This window comes from Paroedura picta, chromosome 4 (genome assembly GCF_049243985.1).
Source record: "Paroedura picta isolate Pp20150507F chromosome 4, Ppicta_v3.0, whole genome shotgun sequence".
NCBI lineage: Eukaryota > Metazoa > Chordata > Lepidosauria > Squamata > Gekkonidae > Paroedura > Paroedura picta.
This window is the reverse complement of record NC_135372.1, coordinates 34,920,606-34,940,952: the sequence shown is the minus strand read 5'-3', so window position 1 is coordinate 34,940,952 and position 20,347 is coordinate 34,920,606. Positions and strand designations below refer to the sequence as shown.

At 47.3% G+C, this 20,347-nt stretch overlaps 1 protein-coding gene across 6 annotated transcripts in view; it reads left to right on the top strand.

Annotated features, from left to right (window-relative positions):
- LOC143835138 (flavin-containing monooxygenase 5-like) overlaps positions 1-17,046 on the top strand; it is a 69,670-nt gene extending 52,624 nt beyond the window's left edge. For all 6 annotated transcript variants that reach the window (XM_077332325.1, XM_077332327.1, XM_077332323.1 and 3 more), the window contains 5 exons: positions 6,370-6,512; positions 8,541-8,740; positions 9,906-10,258; positions 11,864-11,936; positions 13,555-17,046. In XM_077332325.1, the coding sequence (XP_077188440.1) occupies positions 6,370-6,512; positions 8,541-8,740; positions 9,906-10,258; positions 11,864-11,936; positions 13,555-13,903 (1,118 nt within the window). In that variant the 3' untranslated portion in view covers positions 13,904-17,046. The remainder of the gene's footprint in view (positions 1-6,369; positions 6,513-8,540; positions 8,741-9,905; positions 10,259-11,863; positions 11,937-13,554) is intronic.
- The last annotated feature ends 3,301 nt before the right edge of the window (positions 17,047-20,347 follow it).

Genomic DNA, 20,347 nt, shown 5'->3' with positions numbered 1-20,347 from the left:
TGGCTAACAGTTCCAAGTCACTTGTTTTTTCCATCGGACTTGTTAGCTTCAATATTTCTCCGGGTGTTGTAAGTGGCTCTGAAGGAGTCGTCTCTCCCCTTCCGTGCTCCTTTCCCAGACGAGAGCATTCTTGGTCTTTTCCTTGCCTAGGACTCAAGACAGAAAAACTGTTTGATGTGGGGAAAGTGCTTATTAAGTCTCCTGGATTATTGTTTCCCAGAAAGCAGTCTATTCTGAGTTGTTTCCCCACATTAGTTTCAAGCTCCTCTGAGAGGGAACGTGGGCGTTTCTTTGTTCTCATTATCAGTCTCACAGCCTTATCATCTCTCACTCCCTCCTCACTCTTTAAGTTAGAGCAAAGAAATATACAAACCCCACTCCCCGTTGTCTATTTATAAAACAGTAGGTTAAAAGCAGTTTAAAAATATGCTTATCTTAGGGCTTCATGCCAGAGAAGTCAGTCGTCCGCCATCTTGTCAGCCGTTACATATTCTCATCCATTATCAGTGCAAATTGATAGTGGCTTTCTTTGAAATCTGTTACTGATTATTGCCACATATAGTTTAAAGTTTTCCAACACTTGACATTTCACTTTAATTAGGTAGGTGACAGTATATTGTGAAAAATCATCAACAAAAGTCAGCACATATTTATTCCCACTAGGGGGTTGAGTTTTCATTGGTCCACAAACATCACTGTGTATCAGCTTGCAGGATTGCTACAGCTGCCTTGTCTCATGCCTTTTGTGAAAGCTAGGTCTCATCTGCTTCATTTGAATGCAATACATGTATTTTCCGTCAACAGCATGCTTCCTCATCTGCAATCTTTTAGTTAAATTCGGACTTTCAAGTTGGCTAATTGCATAATTGTCTCTGTCTCAACTGTTTGTGCTACAGCCAGGAGCAATTCTTGTGTTCAAGTCCAGTGGCATTTCTAAGACTAACAAATTTTTATTGATGGTATAAGTTTCCATGTATGTGCACACTTCTTCTGATGCTTTGTGTGCATGCACATGAAAGCTTATGCCTTGAATAGAACATTGTTGGGCTTAAGGACTCAACTGGACTCAAACTTTGTTCTGCTGCTTCAGACCAACATGACTACCCACCTGAATCAATGTTTGGTAAAGTTTGCTTTCTGCAAGTACATGTCAAGAGCATGTAAATCCTGATGCACTTTGCCAGTTGCAAGTAATTCTCACCTCTGCCTGATAAAGCATTTTTCTACAAAAGATATAATCATGCCTGTCTTTGTTAGTTCTTCCACAGAAATAAGAGTATTTCCTAGTTCTGGGACAAAGAGGCAATCTTTAACAGGGATGTCTTTGGCTCTCTCCACTAGTGAGTTTTCATTTTATAGTTCTTGAGCCAATCCTTTCTTCCATTTAATATATCCATTAATGTCTTTCTCCAAAGAAATTTTTATGAGCACATGTGGGTCATGCAGGCAGTGTCCTGATACCAAATATGACTTTTTTGTGGCTCCTTGTGTTAATATAATAGTTGCTCCTTAAATGTCCATTTATTTATTCCTTGAGTCTAACTGGAACTTCTTCACCATTTCCCTTCTTTACCTCGGGAAAAGCTTTTCATTGCTTAGCAGTAGAACAATCCCTCTTAATGTGGCCTTCCCACAGAAATGACAAATGATTCTACCTTTATTTACATTCAAAGATACCAGATCAGAATTTGGTTTAAGTTCCTCATCAGACTTTTCAAATTGTCTCTGTATGTTTTCTCCAGTTGATTTATAATCTCTGTAAGACAGTGGTCCCCAACCTTTATTAGGCTGGGGACCGGCACGCCCACGCTTCGGGCCGCGCCCGGCCCGCACCTGCGGGCCGCACCCACGGATCGGGCCGCGCCCGCAGGCCGCGCCCGCGGATCGGGCCGCGCCCACGAGCCACGCCCGGCCGCGCCCGCGGTTCGGGCCGCGCCCGGCCGTGCCCGCGGGCCGCACCCGTGGATCGGGCCGCACCCGCGGGCCGCGCGGGCGCGGCCTGCACGGGCGCGGCCCGGCCCTGATTCCTTCTCCCCGCCCTCCCGCAGTAAGTAGCTTCCCGGGCCACAAGCTTGCGGCCTGGGAAGTTTTTTACTGCGGGGGGGGGGCGGGGAGAGGGAGCCGCGGCCCGGCGCCATGGCCTTTGCGGCCCGGCGCCGGGCCGCGGCCCGCAGGTTGGGGACCACTGCTGTAAGAGACAGATTAATAGTAACACAATCATGTTTTGATCAATAAGTACATTTCTTGAACTCCTCAGTTGTTCAGTCAATCCAAGCATCTCCCCTTGATGATGATGTAAATTACCCCCTCCCTGTTTTTCATTTTAATATTGAAAAATTTCTTTTGTAGATAAAGCTGGCTGCTCAATGAAGAATTAGATGCAGCCTTGGTTCTATGTGCTGTTAGTTCGGTATAGTTTTTAAGAAGTTTTTATTCTGTTTTTAATTGTGCACCATAATAAACAACCAACAAGTTTTACATTATTTTTATTGTCAGCTCAACTTTTGAGTTCCTCCTCTCTACGTTTCCAGGTCATCAAGTCCTGGTCGGGCATCTTGGATAATGTCTCATTAGCCTGTCTCAACTCTGCAGTCATCCTCCCCAAGTTAGATAATTGCTTATAATCTTATCAAGTGACCATGCTGTACCCCAAACAAAGTTGCCATCCTTGCTTTTTTGTTCTTGCCTGCTCATGCCATGAGCCTCTGGTAATCTTTCTACCTTTAATCAGAGATGTGCTTAATCTGGGTCCATAACCCCCATTAGGAGAGTAATTAACACAGCAATACTGCACAACCTGATTAAAGAGTAGATAAAGGTTTGTTTAGGAATTAACATACTTGTTAGGAAACAAGACAAGGAATGACAACAGGAGAGCAAATGCTGACATAATTGTCTTCTTGCTGCTCCCCTGCAGGGTCTTTTCATCTTCTTTGTTCCCAAGACATTTCCATTTCCAACAGGCTGCACTCTTCCATCTTGGTGCAACAGTCATTAAAACAGGGGTAGTCAACCTGTGGTCCTCCAGATGTTCATGGACTACAATTCCCAGGAGTCCCTGTCAGCATAGAAAACCAGTTTAGGACAACTAAAATACCAAGACTGGCGGCTAGAGAGAGGCCAGGATAGAATCATAGAATCATAGAGTTGGAAGGGGCCATACAGGCCATCTAGTCCAACCCCTTGCTCAACGCAGGATCAGCCCTAAGCATCCTAAAGCATCCAAGAAAAGTGTATATCCAACCTTTGCTTGAAGACTGCCAGTGAGGGGGAGTTCACCAACTCCTTAGGCAGCCTATTCCACTGCTGAACTACTCTGACTGTGAAAATTTTTTTCCTGATATCTAGCCTATATTGTTGTACTTGTAGTTTAAACCCATTACTGCGTGTCCTCTCCTCTGCAGCCAACAGAAACAGCATCCTGCCCTCCTCCAAGTGACAACCTTTCAAATACTTAAAGAGGGCTATCATGTCCCCTCTCAACCTTCCTTTCTCCAGGCTGAACATTCCCAAGTCCCTTAACCTATCTTCATAGGGCTTGGTCCCTTGGTCCCAGATCATCTTTGTCGCTCTCCTCTGTACCCTTTCAATTTTATCTACGTCCTTGAAGTGAGGCCTCCAGAACTGCACACAGTACTCCAGGTGTTGTCTGACCAGTGCCGTATATATTGGGACTATGACATCTTGTGATTTTGATGTGATGCCCCTGTTGATACAGCCCAAAATGGCATTCGCCTTTTTTATCGCTGCATCACACTGCCTGCTCATGTTTAGTTTACAATCCACAAGTACCCCAAGGTCTCGTTCACACATAGTGTTATCTAGAAGCGTATCCCCCATCCAGTAGGCATGCTTTTCATTTTTCTGACCCAGATGCAGAACTTTACACTTATCTTTATTAAATTGCATCTTGTTCTCATTTTCCCATTTTCCCATTGTGTTCAGATCTCGTTGAACTCTGTCTCTATCTTCCGGAGTATTTGCCAGTCCTCCCAATTTGGTGTCGTCTGCAAACTTGATGAGTAGTCCCTCCACCCCCTCATCTAGATCATTAATAAATATGTTAAAAAGTACCGAACCCTGAGGTACCCCGCTACTCACCTCTCTCCAGTCTGATGAAACACCGTTGACAACAACTCTTTGAATGCGGTTCTCTAACCAATTCCCTATCCACCTAGCTATTTGAAAATCCAGATTGCAGTCCTTCAACTTGTCCATCAGAACATCATGGGGAACCTTATCAAAAGCTGTACTAAAATCCAAGTAAATGACATCAACCGAATTTCCACGATCCAGCAAACCTGTTACTTGGTCAAAAAAGGAAACCAGGTTGGTCTGACAGGACCTGTTGGAGACAAATCCATGCTGACTTCCTTGGATCACCAAATTGTCCTCCAGATCGCTCCCTTTAATATCTGCTCCATTATCTTACCCACAACAGATGTCAGACTCACTGGTCTGTAGTTTCCCGGGTCATCCTTCCTCCCTTTTTTGAAGATTGGAATAATGTTTGCTCTCTTCCAGTCCTCCGGAACATCTCCAGTCCTTAAAGAGGTCCCGAAGATGATGGACAAGGGTTGTGCAAGTTATCTGGAAAGTTCTTTGAGCACTCTCGGGTGCATTTCATCTGGCCCAGGGGATTTGAACTCATCCACTGCAGCTAAATGCCTCTCGACAACCTCTCTATCCATGTTAACCTGCCACCCAGACACTATCCTTTGGCTACTGCCATCTCTAGATGTGCCTAAACCCTTTGACCTGTGGGAAAAAACAGATGTAAAATAGGCACTAAGCCTTTCTGCTTTCTCTGCATCTTCCGTTAGAGTTTGTCCATCCGCACCCAACTGAAAAATGTTTTCTTGTTACGATGGGCTTCCCTGGCCAATCTTAGCTCACTCTCAGCTTTGGCCTTTCTGATGATTGATCTACAGTGCCTAGTAACCTGTAGGTACTCTTCTTTAGAGCTCGGTCCTTCCCTCCATTTCCTGAACATTTCCCTTTTCTTTCTTAGTTCCTCTTGAAGTTCTCTGTTCATCCAAACAGACTTCTTAGAGCTCCTGCAGTGTTTTCGTCTTTCTGGGATAGTCATTGATTGAGCATGCAATAGCTCTTGTTTGAGTAGCGCCCACCCTTCACATGCTCCCTTCCCTTCCAGCATTCTCGTCCATGGTATGACACTCATCACGAAAATCCAACATCCGCGTCTGGCTACAAGCTTCCTTGGCTCCCCATCTCAAAAGGAATTCTATGAGGACATGGTCACTTCCTCCTAGGGTCCCCACCTCCTTCACCTCATCCACCAACTCTTGCCTGTTGGTCAGTATGGCTGAACCTCTTGTGGGTTCATCTACCATTTGATAAATGAAATTGTCAGCCAGGCAGGTAAGAAAGTTGCACGACTGAGGACGCTTCGCAGAGATTGTTTCCTAGCACACATCTGGAAAATTGAAGTCACCCATGATGACAAGGTCCTGCCGCTTGGATATTTTCTCAAGCTGCTCACAAAGTACAGCATCCACATCCTCTCGTTGGTCAGGCGGTCGGTAGCAGACACCAACCACCACTCTGTTTGTTTTCCCCTTGCTTATTTTCACCCAGATGCTTTCCACTGTAGATATGCTCTCCTTCACTAGAATTTCCTGACAGGTAAGGCCTCACCTCACATACAGTGCCACTCCTCCACCTTTTTGATCTATTCTGTTTTTTCTGAACAGTTCATATCCATCCACCATTACATTCCAGTCATGAGAATCATTTCACCAAGTTTCTGTGATGCCTACTAGATCATACCTTTCCATCAGCATGAGAAGTTCCAGCTCTTCCTTCTTATTGCCCATGCTTCGGGCGTTAGTATAAAGGCATCTGAATCCTTTTACTTTTGGTTCCCTATGAGCTGGCCTTGCCGGTTGGGCTGCCCCCGATCGGTCTCCTTCCTTATACTCCCTATGTTGATCGTCTCCTTCCCCTTGTGGCTTCAGTTTAAAGCTCTCCTGATGAATCTCCCCAGGTTCCTGCCAAACACATTCTTCCCCAGCTTCGATAAGTGAGGTCCATCAGGTGCTAGTAGGCCTTCCTCAAGAAAGCCTATCCCATGGTCCCAGAAACCAAATCTCTCCTGCCGGCACCAACTACGCAGCCAGTGATTCACCTCCATTATCTTCCTCTCCCGACGCATTCCACTTCCCTTGACAGGCAAGATTGAAAAGAATACCACTTGTGCCCCCATTTGCTTGAGCTTCCTCCCCAGATCTTGATAGTCTTTTTTAATAGGAGCGATGGTATTCAGGGACACGTCATTCGTTCCCACATGGACCATCACAAATGGGTAGCGATATCATGAACTCTAACAATTTGGGTGTTTGCTTACAGGGATAGAAAAATTCCAAGGACGCTACTTTCACAGCCGTGATTACAAGAACCCTATTGAGTTCACAGGAAAGAGAGGCATCGTGGTTGGCATCGGGAACTCAGGCGGCGACCTTGCTGTGGAGATCAGCCACACAGCAGAACAGGTCTGGCTATTATCATTATCACTATCACCATCATATTATCATTATCATTATCATTATCATTATTTAATTTTTAGACTGCCATTCTCCAATTAGGTCTCAGGGCAGTTTACAGCATAAAACAATTAAAAACACAATAAAAATGGGGATTTAGAGTGCGGATATCCTTGCTTGGGTGGTAATTAGGGCTGGCTCCCTTACAGTGGGGCCTGGAGTTCTCTTAGAATCAAAACTGATCTCCGTACTGCAGAGATCAGTTCTGCTAGAGATGGCACACTCTATAGTATACCATAGACTCTAGGAGAAATGGAAGTCCTAGAGAGACACTGCATCCCCTCAGAGTGCCCTCTACAGGCCCTTTGCAGAAATAGCCAGGAATTTTCCAGGCCAGGGCTTGGCAGCTGTTTTGGTAGTTCCAGAGGATCTTCCTGTGTTAAGAATTACTAGGAAAGGAACTCAAAATAAAATAGCAAGCATTATCCCTTCTCAGTTGCCCCACATCAATCAACAGGTTAGTGGCATGGAACCACTCACAAAAAAGGAGAGGTTTCTACGTACTCTGAGAACTTCTCAGGTACAGAAAAACGAAAGTAATTTGTGACGAAAAATAAAACGAACCCCCCCCCCCGCCAAATGTCTCAACGATTACTGACCATCCTTATTGACCTCCAGGAGCCTTAGAAAGCTGAGCTCAGTTGTAGAGAAGGAAAACAGGGGAAATTGCCCTACTTAAAAAGTATCCCGGAGTAGAAGGGGAGTCCAGGGATGTACGCGCCCCCCAGCCCCAGTTTCTACCCCTCGAAACTCTCCCATTTGCCACAAGAAAAAGAAAAGTGCCCCCCTCCCTGTTCAGATCTGCTCAGCTTCAGGCCTCCGTTTTCTCTCTTCCTGCCTGACCGTCCGGGTCAGACCTACCCATCTACCTAGCATGTTGTCATCCTGCCCTTCCTTTATGGAGCTCCAGGTAGGAGGCATTGTTCCTCAAAGCAGTCCTAGGAGGTAGATGTGAAGGTGGCTGGCCCGGGTTCCCCCAGCAAGTGTCACGGCTGGATCGGGACTTGAACCCTGTTTCAGCATCCTCCTTGATTCCCCCTCTCCCCCACACACATATTCTGGTTGTTACATAGGGCAGTTGTGGAACAGCATTTGATGGTTGTGCCTGGGATGAAGTCAGCAAGATGTCCCGAGCTCATCAGCATGGGACCATTGGGTGAGGTTTCCCAAATAAGTATTCCCCTCTGCAATCCCTGTACTCCTCTCTCCCGTATTGAGCAGCTGTATATAGGATGGTAGGGCCGGTTTTAGGTTTTGGGGGCCCCCGGCAGGAGATGCCTGGGGTCCTCCTCCCACCTGCACCTTCCTTCTTCCCTCGCCTTTTTGCCAGACCTCCTGTCGCCAGCACTCACCTGCACATAGGGTTGCCAGCTCTGGGTTGGGAAATACCAGGGGATTTGGGGGAAGGAGCCCAAGAAGGGCAGGGTTTGGGTATAGGGACACCAGCGTGGCATGATGCCATCGAATCCAGCCTCAAAACCAGCCATCTTATCCAGGGGAACTGATCTTGGACACCTAGAGATCAACCGTCATAGTGGGGGATATCCAGGTGCCACTAATATAGCCAATTTTGATGATGCAGGGTGGCACCTGTGGCTGGGAATGTGGGCTATGGCATGCTCCCAAATGGGCAGCAGGGCACCCAAGCAGGTGGCAGGGAAGACTCCTGGGCAGGAGGTTCTTGGCAGCCAGAAGCCCTGGGCCCCAGCAGCTTCCCCAATGCTTGAGCCGGCCATCTTATACAGAGGACTGAGTTCCAGCAAAGTGGTTCAAAGAAATGACCGCATCGTGCACAGATCGCATTCCCCTCTCCAAACAATCTGATTCTGCTGAACTTTGCTAATGCCGACCTTTGTCTGAGAGCTGATATCAGATTCTGTGATTCCCGGGGAAACGTCGGGTAGGAAAAGAATACCTGAAAACAAGGATTTCTGTCGAGATCGGTAGCTTAAAGAATTGCGTTGCTCCCTTGCCCAGGTCTTCCTCAGCACTCGCCGAGGGGCATGGATCTTCAATCGTGTCGGTGACAAAGGCTACCCAGGCGATGTGGTGTTTTCCACCCGCTTTCATATATTCTTGAAGAGGCTTTTGGGCCCACACCTAATAAACACTTTGCTAGAAAGAAAGCTGAATGAGAGGTTTAACCATTCCCACTATGGCTTGAAGCCTCAGCACAGGTATGGAGACAGCAGTGTGTTTTGCCGAAAGAGCAATGCATTGTTTTACTTTGACAGACAAGGATGCCAGTGATACAGCCGCGGCCTGAGTTCTTTCATTTAGAGCCAGTTCACACATTACAAAGTCTTGGGGGCCTTTTGACAGATGTGGTTTGGGAGTTCCTGACCGGCAGTTCCTCCCTACGGGGGACCTAATTCCCATATGTGCACAAGCTCAATTCAGATTGGGACATAAACTTTCCCCCTGCTCCTTTTTCCTGACCCTGGAGAGCTGCCCTTAGTCCCATTGGGGAAACTGGAGTCATCAACAGATGTGAATTCGTCCAACAGGACAAGTAACAAGAAGGGCGCAAAAGGGAGGGTTTTACCTATGTGTCCTGAGCCCAAGGGACCTGCACACCTGGAAGTTAAGTTCCTAGCCAGGTACTTTCAGGGCACATCTGATCGAAAGCCCTTGTGACAGCCCCATAGACATCACGAATGTTGAATTTCCAGGGTCTAAGTGCACTTGACGTTTTTGAAACATAATTCAAACTCTGACGCAACCCTTTTTCATGAAAAGTCACTCAGGAAAGGCGTGGTGATTTTTAGCAGAGGAGGAAAATCTACTTCTAAAGTGCATTGAAAGTGTATTAGCCAACGTTGGCAGAATGGGCCAAGGAGTAAGATGGGAGAAGAAGAGCTTGACCCTTTCCCTTTCTGCTGCAAATTTGCCCTAGATTGTTCTCTGTCCCTCCACCCCCCCCTGTGGCTTATCCTCCTCATAGGGTTCAGAGAGCCCACTTGTTGTAGTGGTTAGGAGTGCGGACTTCTAATCTGGCGAGCCGGGTTTGATTCCGCACTCCTCCACATGCAGCTGAATGGGTGACCTTGGGCTTGCCACAGCACTGATAAAGCTGACCGAGCAGTAATCTCAGGGCTCTTTCAGCCTCACCCACCTCACAGGGTGTCTGTTGTGTCGCAGGAACTCTGCGCCCACATGGTTGTGCCCTCCGTTGCGCTGCTGCCCGCGCCGCCTCCCCCCCCTGGCGCGGCACTGGCTGCGCCCAGAGGGAACTGCCGCCAAAGCGGCTGAATCGCACAAGCCTAGTACCCCAATCGATGCTGATTCATTTAATCTGCTTTGTCATTTAATCTGAGTGTTTGCATTTCTAACGTCCTGCAGGATTTTCAGCCAGCATCCAACGGTCAATGATGAGCTGCCAAACCGTATCATTTCGGGAAAAGTTCAGGTAAAACCGAACATCAGGGAATTAACCGAAAGGGCTGCCATCTTTGAAGACGGCTCAAAGGAAGAAGACATTGATTTTATCGTCTTTGCCACGGGATACAACTTCTCTTTCCCCTTCCTTGGGAACGTCCTCCCAGTAACCAATAACGATGTCAAGCTGTATAAATTTGTCTTCCCACCTCACTTGGAGAAGCCAACTCTGGCCATCATTGGCCTTGTTCAGCCTCTTGGGGCCATCATGCCCCTTTCAGAAATGCAGGCCCGCTGGGCAACCCGTGTGTTTAAGGGTAAGCTCTTTCATACCTCTTCTGAATAGGCTTCTGTGAATCGTATTGACTTTAGGCGAGAACCATAATGGCAAAGGGGCCTTTGCAAGACATGATATCTGCTTGATTTCTATCCTTATTTATTTTGGAGGTAGAAGTGGCTTACTTACAAAGACACAGCCTGCTCCAGGTTGATAAATAGTTGGGGATGTTGTGGGTGGAGCCTGGAAAGGGTGCAGTTTGGGAAGGGACCTCAGCTAGGTCCGATACAACCTTCTGATGCAACTGTTTTCTCCAAGTGTATTGCTTGGAGATCACTTGTAATCCCACGAGATCTCCACTAGAGACGGGCACAAATCAAGTTATGTTAGTCATGAATTTCGGCCTGTTCAGGGTTCGCAAACTGAAATTCACGAACTGAAGAACCAGGATGAACGACCACAATTTTTGGGGAGTAATTTGTAGCATCTTGTGATGGTTTGTGAAGAGCAGAAAGCAGGGAGCTCCTCACTGTTCTGCTATTTTATTTAAATGGCTCGGTGCCATTTAAACGACTGCTGCTTTCTGCTCTCTGTGGCTCCCCCTTCCATGCAGCTGTTTGTTGCAGTGTTCCGCAGTCACTTTAACTTTAAAGAGACTACACAGGACAGCCTGTTTTTCGGGCTTTCAGAAAATCCTGTTGAAAGGGATTTCAGTCCTTTTCCATGAGCTTTGCAGGGCCACGGAACAGGAACCGGCTCTGTTCGTAAACAAGCCTCCCAGTTCTGCTTGGCTCATGATTTGGTTTGTGGTTCATCCGCCAACCAGGAAGCGAATGAAGATTTTCCTGGTTTGGGCCAATCCCTCATCTCCAGCGACTACCTGCAGGTCGACAACCCTACCAACAGAATATAACCTATGATAATAAAGGTTATAGAAAAATGTAGTTTTAAATAAATGAATGTATTAAAAAAACCTTGCGGGCTACACGGTCCACCAAAACCTGGGCTAGTCCTGGATCTGTGGGCCTCGGTTCACATATGGCCTTTGTCTTGGGAGTCGTGGACTAAGAGCTGAGGACCAAGAGCCCTTGCGTCTCTGGCTGTGCCCATGCTAAATGCCTGCAAATGGAGAAAGAACAGGAGCTTGGCTTGGATTTCGTGCAGCTCCCATGCAGAGGTTCCCACTTCTTCCTCTTCCAACTGTATTCAGTTCACTTCTGCCGACCCACTGGTAGCATTGGGGTCTGCACTTAAACCAGAGCAGCCTCGGTCCTTCTGTGTTTGGGTTCTTCCCATGGGTTCCAGAAATAAAGGTGACCTCGGGCATAGAGAGCCCTCTGTAACTCAGAGGTGAAGGGAATCCCAGCCCCATAGCCCCATACATATGAAATGTGCCTGGAGAGTGCTAGTAACTCTGTGTGAGTGGACCAAGATCACCCAATGGGCTTTATGGTATGCTGCTGGTGGAGGCTCATGGGAATTGTAGTCCACGGACATCTGTGGACCCACAGTGTTGCCCCCCTGCATTACACCATACTAGCAGCAGGGTTTTTCCAGAGCAGGCCCCTGACTCCACAGTCCAGTTTTTCCATCTGCCTTCATGCCGCTCCCCAAAGGTCCTGTAACCTTTGCTTGTGTTCCCCAGGGTCTGAAACGCTACCTTCAGAAAGTGAAATGTTATCAGATATCGCAGCCAAGAAAACAACCATGGAAAAACGGTACGTAGCAGGCTGAACCCACACTAGGTGCGGGTAGCTAGGTGGCTGAGTTTGGCCTTGTAGTAATTAGTAGCTTGCCGGCTGATGTTTGATTTATGGCGCTTTCCCCTCCCCCTCTGCAATCCATCCCTCTCTTCCTTCCATCCCCTATCTCTCTCCCTGGTGTCTTGGAGTCTGGGTCCTTATCAGAATGTTATGGCTGTAAAAAGCCTGCCTTTTGTAGGGACTTCCTACGGGTGGGGGAACACCAGGGGAAATATATGCAAAGATCTGTACCCCGAACCCCAGTTCTGTCAATGCCTTGAATGAGAGTTCTTGCTTGGTTCAATAAACGAAACTTTTACTAAAATAAGAATTTACTTTTTGGCCTAATGAAGATCCTCCCAGTGGGCTCCCTTGCATTCTACCCTCATGAGAATCCTCCCTGCCCCAAATACTGCCACTCCCAGCTCCATCCCCCAAATCTCCAGGACCTTTCCAACCGAGAACCAGAAACCCTACTAGGGACAGCTGCAAAGGGTCTGTGAAATTTTCTTAATAGGGTTGGGGGGCCCATGCCTGGAAATAGATGGGAAGTTCAGGCACAGGGACATTGCAGGGACTATAATGTCACATGTACTGCTATGTCTCTTAGAATCATAGAATCACAGAGTTGGAAGGGACCTCTTGGGTCATCTAGTCCAACCCCCTGCACTATGCAGGACACTCACATCCCAATCACTCATCCACTGTAACCTCCCACCCCCTTGAGCCTTCACAGAATCAGCCTCACCGTCAGATGGCTATCCTCTGTTTAAAAATCTCCAAAGATGGAGAACCCACCACCTCCCGAGGAAGCCTGTTCCACTGAGAAACTGCTCTGTCAGGAACTTCTTCCGGATGTTTAATTTAATTCCATTGGTTCTGGTCCGTCCCTCCGGGGCAAGAGAGAACAACTCTGCTCCATTCTCTATATAGCAGCCTTTTAAATACTGGAAGATTGTTATCAGATCCCCCCTCTCAGTCATCTCCTCTCCACGCTAAACAGACCGAGCTCCCCCTCTTCCAGGAGAAAAACCCACACAAGTGACACAGGATAACTGTGTCACTTGTATGGGTTTTTCTCCTGGCAGAAACCCTCACCGGCAGTTCCTCCCTATGGGGGACCTAATTCCCATATGGTTTTTCACACAATGCCAACAGCGCACCACCTGGCCCTCCATGCTCTGCAGGAGCAAGGGTGGAAGAGTGCAGCGCATCCCGTCCTCCTGCCCTTCTACGGCCCATTTTAAAAATGGACTTTACTCTTAGTTCTAAATACAAAACTGGTGCTCTGACCGATGCCAAACTTTGAGCTGGAGGAGACAGAACTTGGAGTGAGAGAAGGAGAAAGAGAAGCCGAACACTGAAAACGTGAAACCTGAGAGGTAAACGGTGGAAATGCCCGTTGGAGAAAAAATTTCAGCAGGGGACCCAAGATACGGCCCCCAAGGCATCGTTGCCCTGTTTTCCCTCCGCTGAGAAGTTTTAACAGTTGATAGAGAAAACTCCCCTAGAACGAGACCTTCCCACGTGTCACTCCCACCTACATGCTGACGTTTCCCCTGCTCAGCCACCCTCTGCCTCTGCTTTCTTCCAGGTATGTGAGGAGCCAACGTCACACCATCCAGGTGGATTACATCGAGTACATGGACGAGCTGGCCTCTCAGTTTGGGGTGAAGCCTCACATCCGGTCGCTGCTCCTCAGCAGCCCCAAACTGGCCTGGGAGGTTTTCCGCGGGCCCTGCACACCGTACCAGTACCGTCTGCAAGGGCCGGGCCGATGGGCCAAAGCCGAAGAAGCTATCCTGACCCAGCACAACCGGATCATTAAGCCCCTGAAGACGAGGCCTACCGACATCTCCGCTGGAGATGGATTGCTGCCTTTTGCCTTCAAGATGGCTGGCTTGGCCTTGGCCGTCTTTGCTATAGTCTGTATGCTTTTCTAGGTGCCGAAGAGCCGCCTTTGTTAAAGACTAGGGTTGCCAACCTCCAGGGGGTACCTGGAGGTAGCCTGCTTGTACACCTGCTCTCCACGCAACAGAGATCAGATCCCCTGGAGGAAAGGGCGACTTTAGAAGGTGGACGCTATGGCAATATACCCCACTGAAGCCTCTCCCCTCCCGAAACCCGGCCCTTCTCAGGCTACCCTCCCAAAATAGCCAGGTATTTCCTAACCCGGAGCTGGCAACCCTAGTTGAAGACTGTATTTGGGATGGGGGGGGGAGGGAATTAGGTCATGCCTAATTTTCTTGTCCTGTCCAGTTTATCTTTTTGATCTTTGTGCCTTTTAGCAGTTATCCTGTGTAAATCTATACTGCGCCCTCTGTCAATCTCTATTGCAGTGCCTTATAGACTTGCTCTCTCGGGGATTGTCTTTCACGTGAGCAAGGCGATGCCACCTTTGAACGGGCATCTCGGGGCTTGGGCGAGCTGTGTGTCGCAGCTCTGTTAAAATGCAACCAAGAGCAGATAAGTCACTTCTTTGGGAATAGCACTTTGAACTGCAGTAGTGCAATTCTGATGCAATTACTGCTTTATGTTTTATATCTTGGGGCTACCGGCCTCCGTGTGGGTCCTGCAGGTCTCCCAGAATTCCAGCTGATCTCCATGCAACAGAGATCAGTTCCTTCAGAGAAAAGGGCTGCTTGGACGGTCACCCCCATTGCCCTCCCCTGGCTCTACCCTCAGATATTCAGGAATTTCCCAACCTGGAGCTAGTAGCCCCTAGTAGCCCTGCTTACAAGCGATAACTAGACTTCACTGCATATCGTCATGTTGTAAGTCAGCCTTTCTTAACGGTGCGATTGTATAGAATATGGTTGGGAAGCAGAGCTGGGTACATGATCCCCTGGGGGCCCTCCCCTTCCCACCCGCTCCAGGCTCATCATTGGCCATTGGGGGCGGGATGGGCAGGTTAACATGACCATATATGGTGGTTGACTGACCGTCTGAGGAGGTTTATAACAATAACAATTACAAAACAATTGAACTGAGGCCCTGCAGCTGTCAGATTTGCCGACCCAACAAACATAAAAATATATAAAAGATCAATGAAATCTTAACCATTCAGGAAACCTTCCAGGGCCATCAAGTAACCCCATGGTTTCAGAAACCCCTGGATGAGAAAGCCTATTGTAAGCATTTGGCATGTGAATGCTTACAATATCCAACCACATAAGCATCACCTCCCCTCAGCCCAATAGTTAGGGCCATTTCGCACAGAAATAAAAGGTTTACGCCAGCGCAATGGCGTAACGCTAAAAAACCATGTTTCCCGGAATTCCTCACCTGCTGGCTTCTCTGCTGCCGTCTAGCGCTTCCTGCCATTTCACATGCCTGCTTGAAATGGCAGAAGAAGGGAACACGCTAGACACGCTTCTCTCTTCTGCCTGTCAATCAAGACAGGCGGCCAATCACTTTTCTCCCTCTTTTGAAGGGACCGTGATGCCGCTATTTTTTAAAAATGAGACTTATTTGTTTTAACACATATGCATTTATTCATGGATTCATAGGGCTTCTTTCACTGCAATCCCTCTTGCAATCTGGAGCCTTGAAGATTTAAAAAAAATGGGAGGGGGATTTGTTTTGTTTTTGGTGGGGAAGAGGCATGTTTTATGGGCAAACTGGTGGGGAAAAGTTTATTTTGTTCTCTGGCTGGGCGATTGTGTGTTTATTCGTTGCTCCAGGCAGTTTTCTTTAAAAAAGAAAGCCCAGTTCCGGGTCGAGAGAGGGAGACGAACTCGAGGGTGGGCACTGGAGCTGGAGATCTCGCTACTTCAGCCACTTTGGTAATGCACGTGTTTTGTGCGAGTGTCTTGCTGGTTGCTCTCATCCTGCTAGCGCTATATGGCAGGAGGAATCCAGTTTTGTGGATTCCCCTGCAAGCACTTTAAAATGGAGGATGTAACTGTCGATTTGCTGCTGTAACGCTGGATGTTTACGACGTCGTGCAAAACGCCAAAAATATGGCGTTTTCAAAGGGTATGACTAATTTTTTTTAATTGGGTGCGGAATGGCCCTTATTCTTCCCAGTTTCACATGAATTGCTCCCTTGAACATAGACAAGAGATAGTTTCCACATCTCATCCACACAGGCTCAGAGGAGCTCTCAGGCAGGCTCCGGAACGAGTGGCTGGGCCTAGAGGTGCTGCCTCAGCTATTGGGCAGGTCGGATTCCCCCACAAGTTTTGTGACTTCATCCATGTAAGTGTATAATTATGAAGAATGGATCATTAAAGATGCATGGCCACTATACAAATAGCCCACTAGTAGCCTATGATGATAACAGCAACACATGTGATTGGTTTCCACAGGATGTTTGGCTGAGTCTAGGTGGGGCAAAGGGAAAGAGTTTTTCTCTGAAGGCCTACAAAGACTCTGGGCATCTCTGCCACCTTGTCCGATTGTACATTTTGCTTCCCTTTCTCCTTCTCCCACCCCCTGCCCAACTACCTAAATAACCAAAGGCTTAAAAAGCCCCAAACAAACTTGGAAATGGGTTTGCTGTTTATGGATAATACCCTCTCACACTAGACTGTCTTGTTTTGACAACATGAGTTGCAACAACCATGGGAATTATCTTGTAAGGGGGGGGGCAGGGAAGACACACTGATCTTCTCTTGGAGTATTCCCTATCTGGCCAAGAGTTCTTTCAGGAAATAATGACAGCCTTGGCTGGTTCTGTATTTTAAAACCCATCTGTAAGATTTTTCCAGATTCCCTCTGCCTTCATTTGTCCCCTGTCTAAAGAGGAAGGTACACAACTACATGACCGTTCAAGACTCGCATACCTGGCCAGGTTATTTCATATGTGGCCTCTGAATTGTATCTCTGCCTTAGGCCCAGATATTGATTATAAAACTTGTTGTAAGCTTAATAAATAACTATCATTACTGTAACATCAGAAGCATTGTGTAACAACGCTGTTAGATCACTCAAGAAGGCCGATTTTCCTGAAATGCATTTGGTCAGGGTGAGAAATGGCCAATGTTTGAGATAATTGTATGATTTTATTCTGATTTGAGGCTATTATATGGGCCTTCATTTGCGTTGATCGAATTTGTAATAAATACGTGTCATTTTTGCATAATTGATTATATTTATGTTTTCAGTCTAGATACAGAACTTCACTGTCTGACTTTAACCTTTTGGTTCTTCATTCTTTTTGGGTTAGCTTCCCCCTGTTTTTCTTTCTGTTCTCGTGTCAGCAAAACATTAACAAGGAATTCAGGCAGACTGAACAACCTGCTTCTGGCTGAGAAGAGGTTGGTTCCCACTCCTTCGGCACCTGGTAAGGGGGCAATTCAAATCTCTCTCACTAGAGAAAGACCTGCTACACATAGGACAAGTCCACCGAGTCTCGGATCATTACACTCGATAGCATGGTTGATAGGCCCCGACAGCCAAGGTTGTGAAGGGTGTCAGAGGTCATGGTTACAGCATGCAGACCTGTCACAAAAAATGTCCTATGGGTATAAATGGGATAGTTCTCTTCATGGCCAAAGGAACAGAAAATTGATCCCATAACCTGTGATATTTATAAAATGCTTGAGAACCTCCCACCATGAAGGATGAGGCCAGTTTGGTGTAGTGGTTAGGAGTGCGGACTTCTAATCTGGCATGCTGGGTTCGATTCTGTGCCCCCCCCTCTGTCCAGCACTGAGAAAGCTGTTCTGACTGAGCAGTGATATCATGGCTCTCTCAGCCTCACCCACCTCACAGGGTGTCTGTTGTGGGGAGAGGAAAGGGAAGGCGACTGTAAGCCACTTTGAGACTCCTTTGGGTAGAGAAAAGCGGCATATAAGAACAAACTCTTCTTCTTTTTCTTCTTCTTCTTCACGACCCCATCTATTAGAGTTCATTTGGCTGTTATTTCAATATTTCATAGAAAAGTTAATGGGACCACAGTTTTCTCTGCTGCAGAGTCCAAGGGCTTAACACACACACACACACACACACACACACATACGCACATACCTTTTGTACACCCCATTCCTCAATGTGTTATCCGTGGTATCAACCATCTGAACCAATGACCTGTTCTGAACTGCCTTTTCTTTCATATAAGGTGGCATTTCTGGTGGCTGTTTCTTCTGCCAGAAGGGTAGGAGAATTAGGGGCTCTTTGCTGTGACCCCTCATTTCTAAAATCCCATGTGGGTAAAGAGGCCACTGCTAGAATTCCTAAGATAGAATGAGATTTCATTTAGGTCAGAACATCTCCGTATCGACGTTCTTCCCTTCCCCATCATCTGCATCAGAAAGTACACACACTAGATGTCAGGAGAGCTCTCCTCTTTATAAAAATGGAGGCATTTAGGAAAGAGATATTTATCTTGTTTTAGAAGGTGTCTAGGTGGATAGTTTCAGCTATTAAGACAGTATGCACCGAATCAGGGTGCTACTGTTTGATCACTGTGACTGTATACTCCACGAGGGCTCAAGCCTACCTGGCAGTCTTCACCTCCAGATTGCACTTAGAACAGTGGTTCTCAACCTTCCTAGTGCCGCGACCCTTTAATACAGTTCCTCATGTTGTGGCGACCCCCAACCATAAAGTTATGCAAGTGTTCTTTCACAGAATTAAACCCAAACTGACCAATGGCGTGAAGATTCATTGTTCATGATTGTATATAAATTGTTTTTCCCCCGGGGTTTCTCAATTCAGTTCTGTCTCTTGCCCCACCATGCCGATCTCTCTCTTTTCCACTGCTCCAGACAGACGAACGCTCTATCTCGATCTGTTGTAAGGATGGCACTCCCCACCCCCGGCCAAGCTGCTTGCCCTGCTGCTACCCCTTGTGAAATGGTCATTCGACCTCCAAAGGGGTCCCGAGCCCCAGGTTGAGAATCACTGCCCTAGAAGCATCTGCAAGGCAGTCACCTGGGCCAATTACGCACTGGACTTCTGAAGTTCATTCAGCTCAGGATTGTTTTTTTTTTTTTATCTGCACCTCATGCCACATTCTGCTCGGGTACGTTTTGCCTTTTCCCCTAGTGGTTAGGAGTGCAGACTTCTAATCTGGTGAGGTGGGTTTGATTCCCTGCTCCTCCCCGACATGCAGCTGGCTGGGTGACCTTGGGCTTGCCACAGCACTGATAAAGCTGTTCTGAGCCAGCAGTAACATCGGGGCTCTTTCAGCCTCACCCACCTCACGGGGTGTCTGTTGTGGGGAGAAGAAAGGGAAGGCCACTGTAAACTGCTTTGAGACTCCTTTGGGTAGAGAAAAGCGGCATCTAAGAACCAATTCTTCTTCTAAAAAGTGCTAGCTACTGGAGAGCAACCAGCAGGCAATCAGCAGAAGGAAGATATGGAGGTTCAAACATGCTCAAGTCAGCTGCTTCATCCCACCCTCACACTCACCTCCCTCTCCCTTGTTCCCAGGAATGGGAATTTCTTTTTTTAAATGGCAAAATGCCTGGAGCAACAGATAGGCAGACACGTGTGTAGGCGATGCCAGAAATAAAATAATATTTTTTTCAAAGCTGTAACACTAAGCAGAGCCTCTTGTGGTGCAGAGTGGTAAGCAGCAGAAATGCTATCTGAAGCAATGTCCATGAGGCTGGGAGTTCGATCCCAGCAGCCGGCTTAAGGTTGACTCAGCCTTCCATCCTTCCGAGGTTGGTAAAATGAGTACCCAGCTTGCTGGGGGGTAAACGGTAATGACTGGGGAAGGCACTGGCAAACCACCACGTATTGAGTCTGCCATGAAAACGCTGGAGGGCGTCACCCCAAGGGTTAGACATGACTCGATGCTTGCACAGGGCATACCTTTACCTTTACCTTTACCACAAAGCATGCCTCTTGAAAGTGTTCTCCCCCTGAATCAGGAACAATATTAATTTTTAAATGTATCAAAGGACTCATGATCCCATAAGGGGTGGCATTCAAAAATCACTATGCATTTATGATGCCATGCATAGGCATTGCAATAGAGAAGTATGAATTAAAAAAAATTAATGGGCATTTGAGGACCTTTAAACTGCATCAAAATATGGAGAAAAGGATTGGTTGCCTGAATTGATTGACAGGCGGAAGCGCCATACCTATAAGGCACGCTGTTCTCTTCCACCATTTCCAGCATCAGATGTGTGAAAACAAGGCAGACAAAGGTGAGACAGAAAAAAGACGAGGAAGGCCTGGGAGGCGCAATAAAATTTAGCGCTTCACCATTTTGCGGGCATGACGCTATTTTTACTCATGTGCGGAAATTGCCTTAGTTTCTGCAAGTCAGCAACCTTAGTCTCGAGACTTTAGACTTGTTCCCTGAGAGCCAGGAGTTCACTGCACTAAGCACACACCTGCATACACAGGCAGTTAGTCCTACGGGTGACTATCCAGCCATCATGAAGGATAGCAACCATCGCCTTATTCACTTTCTAACTTTAAGA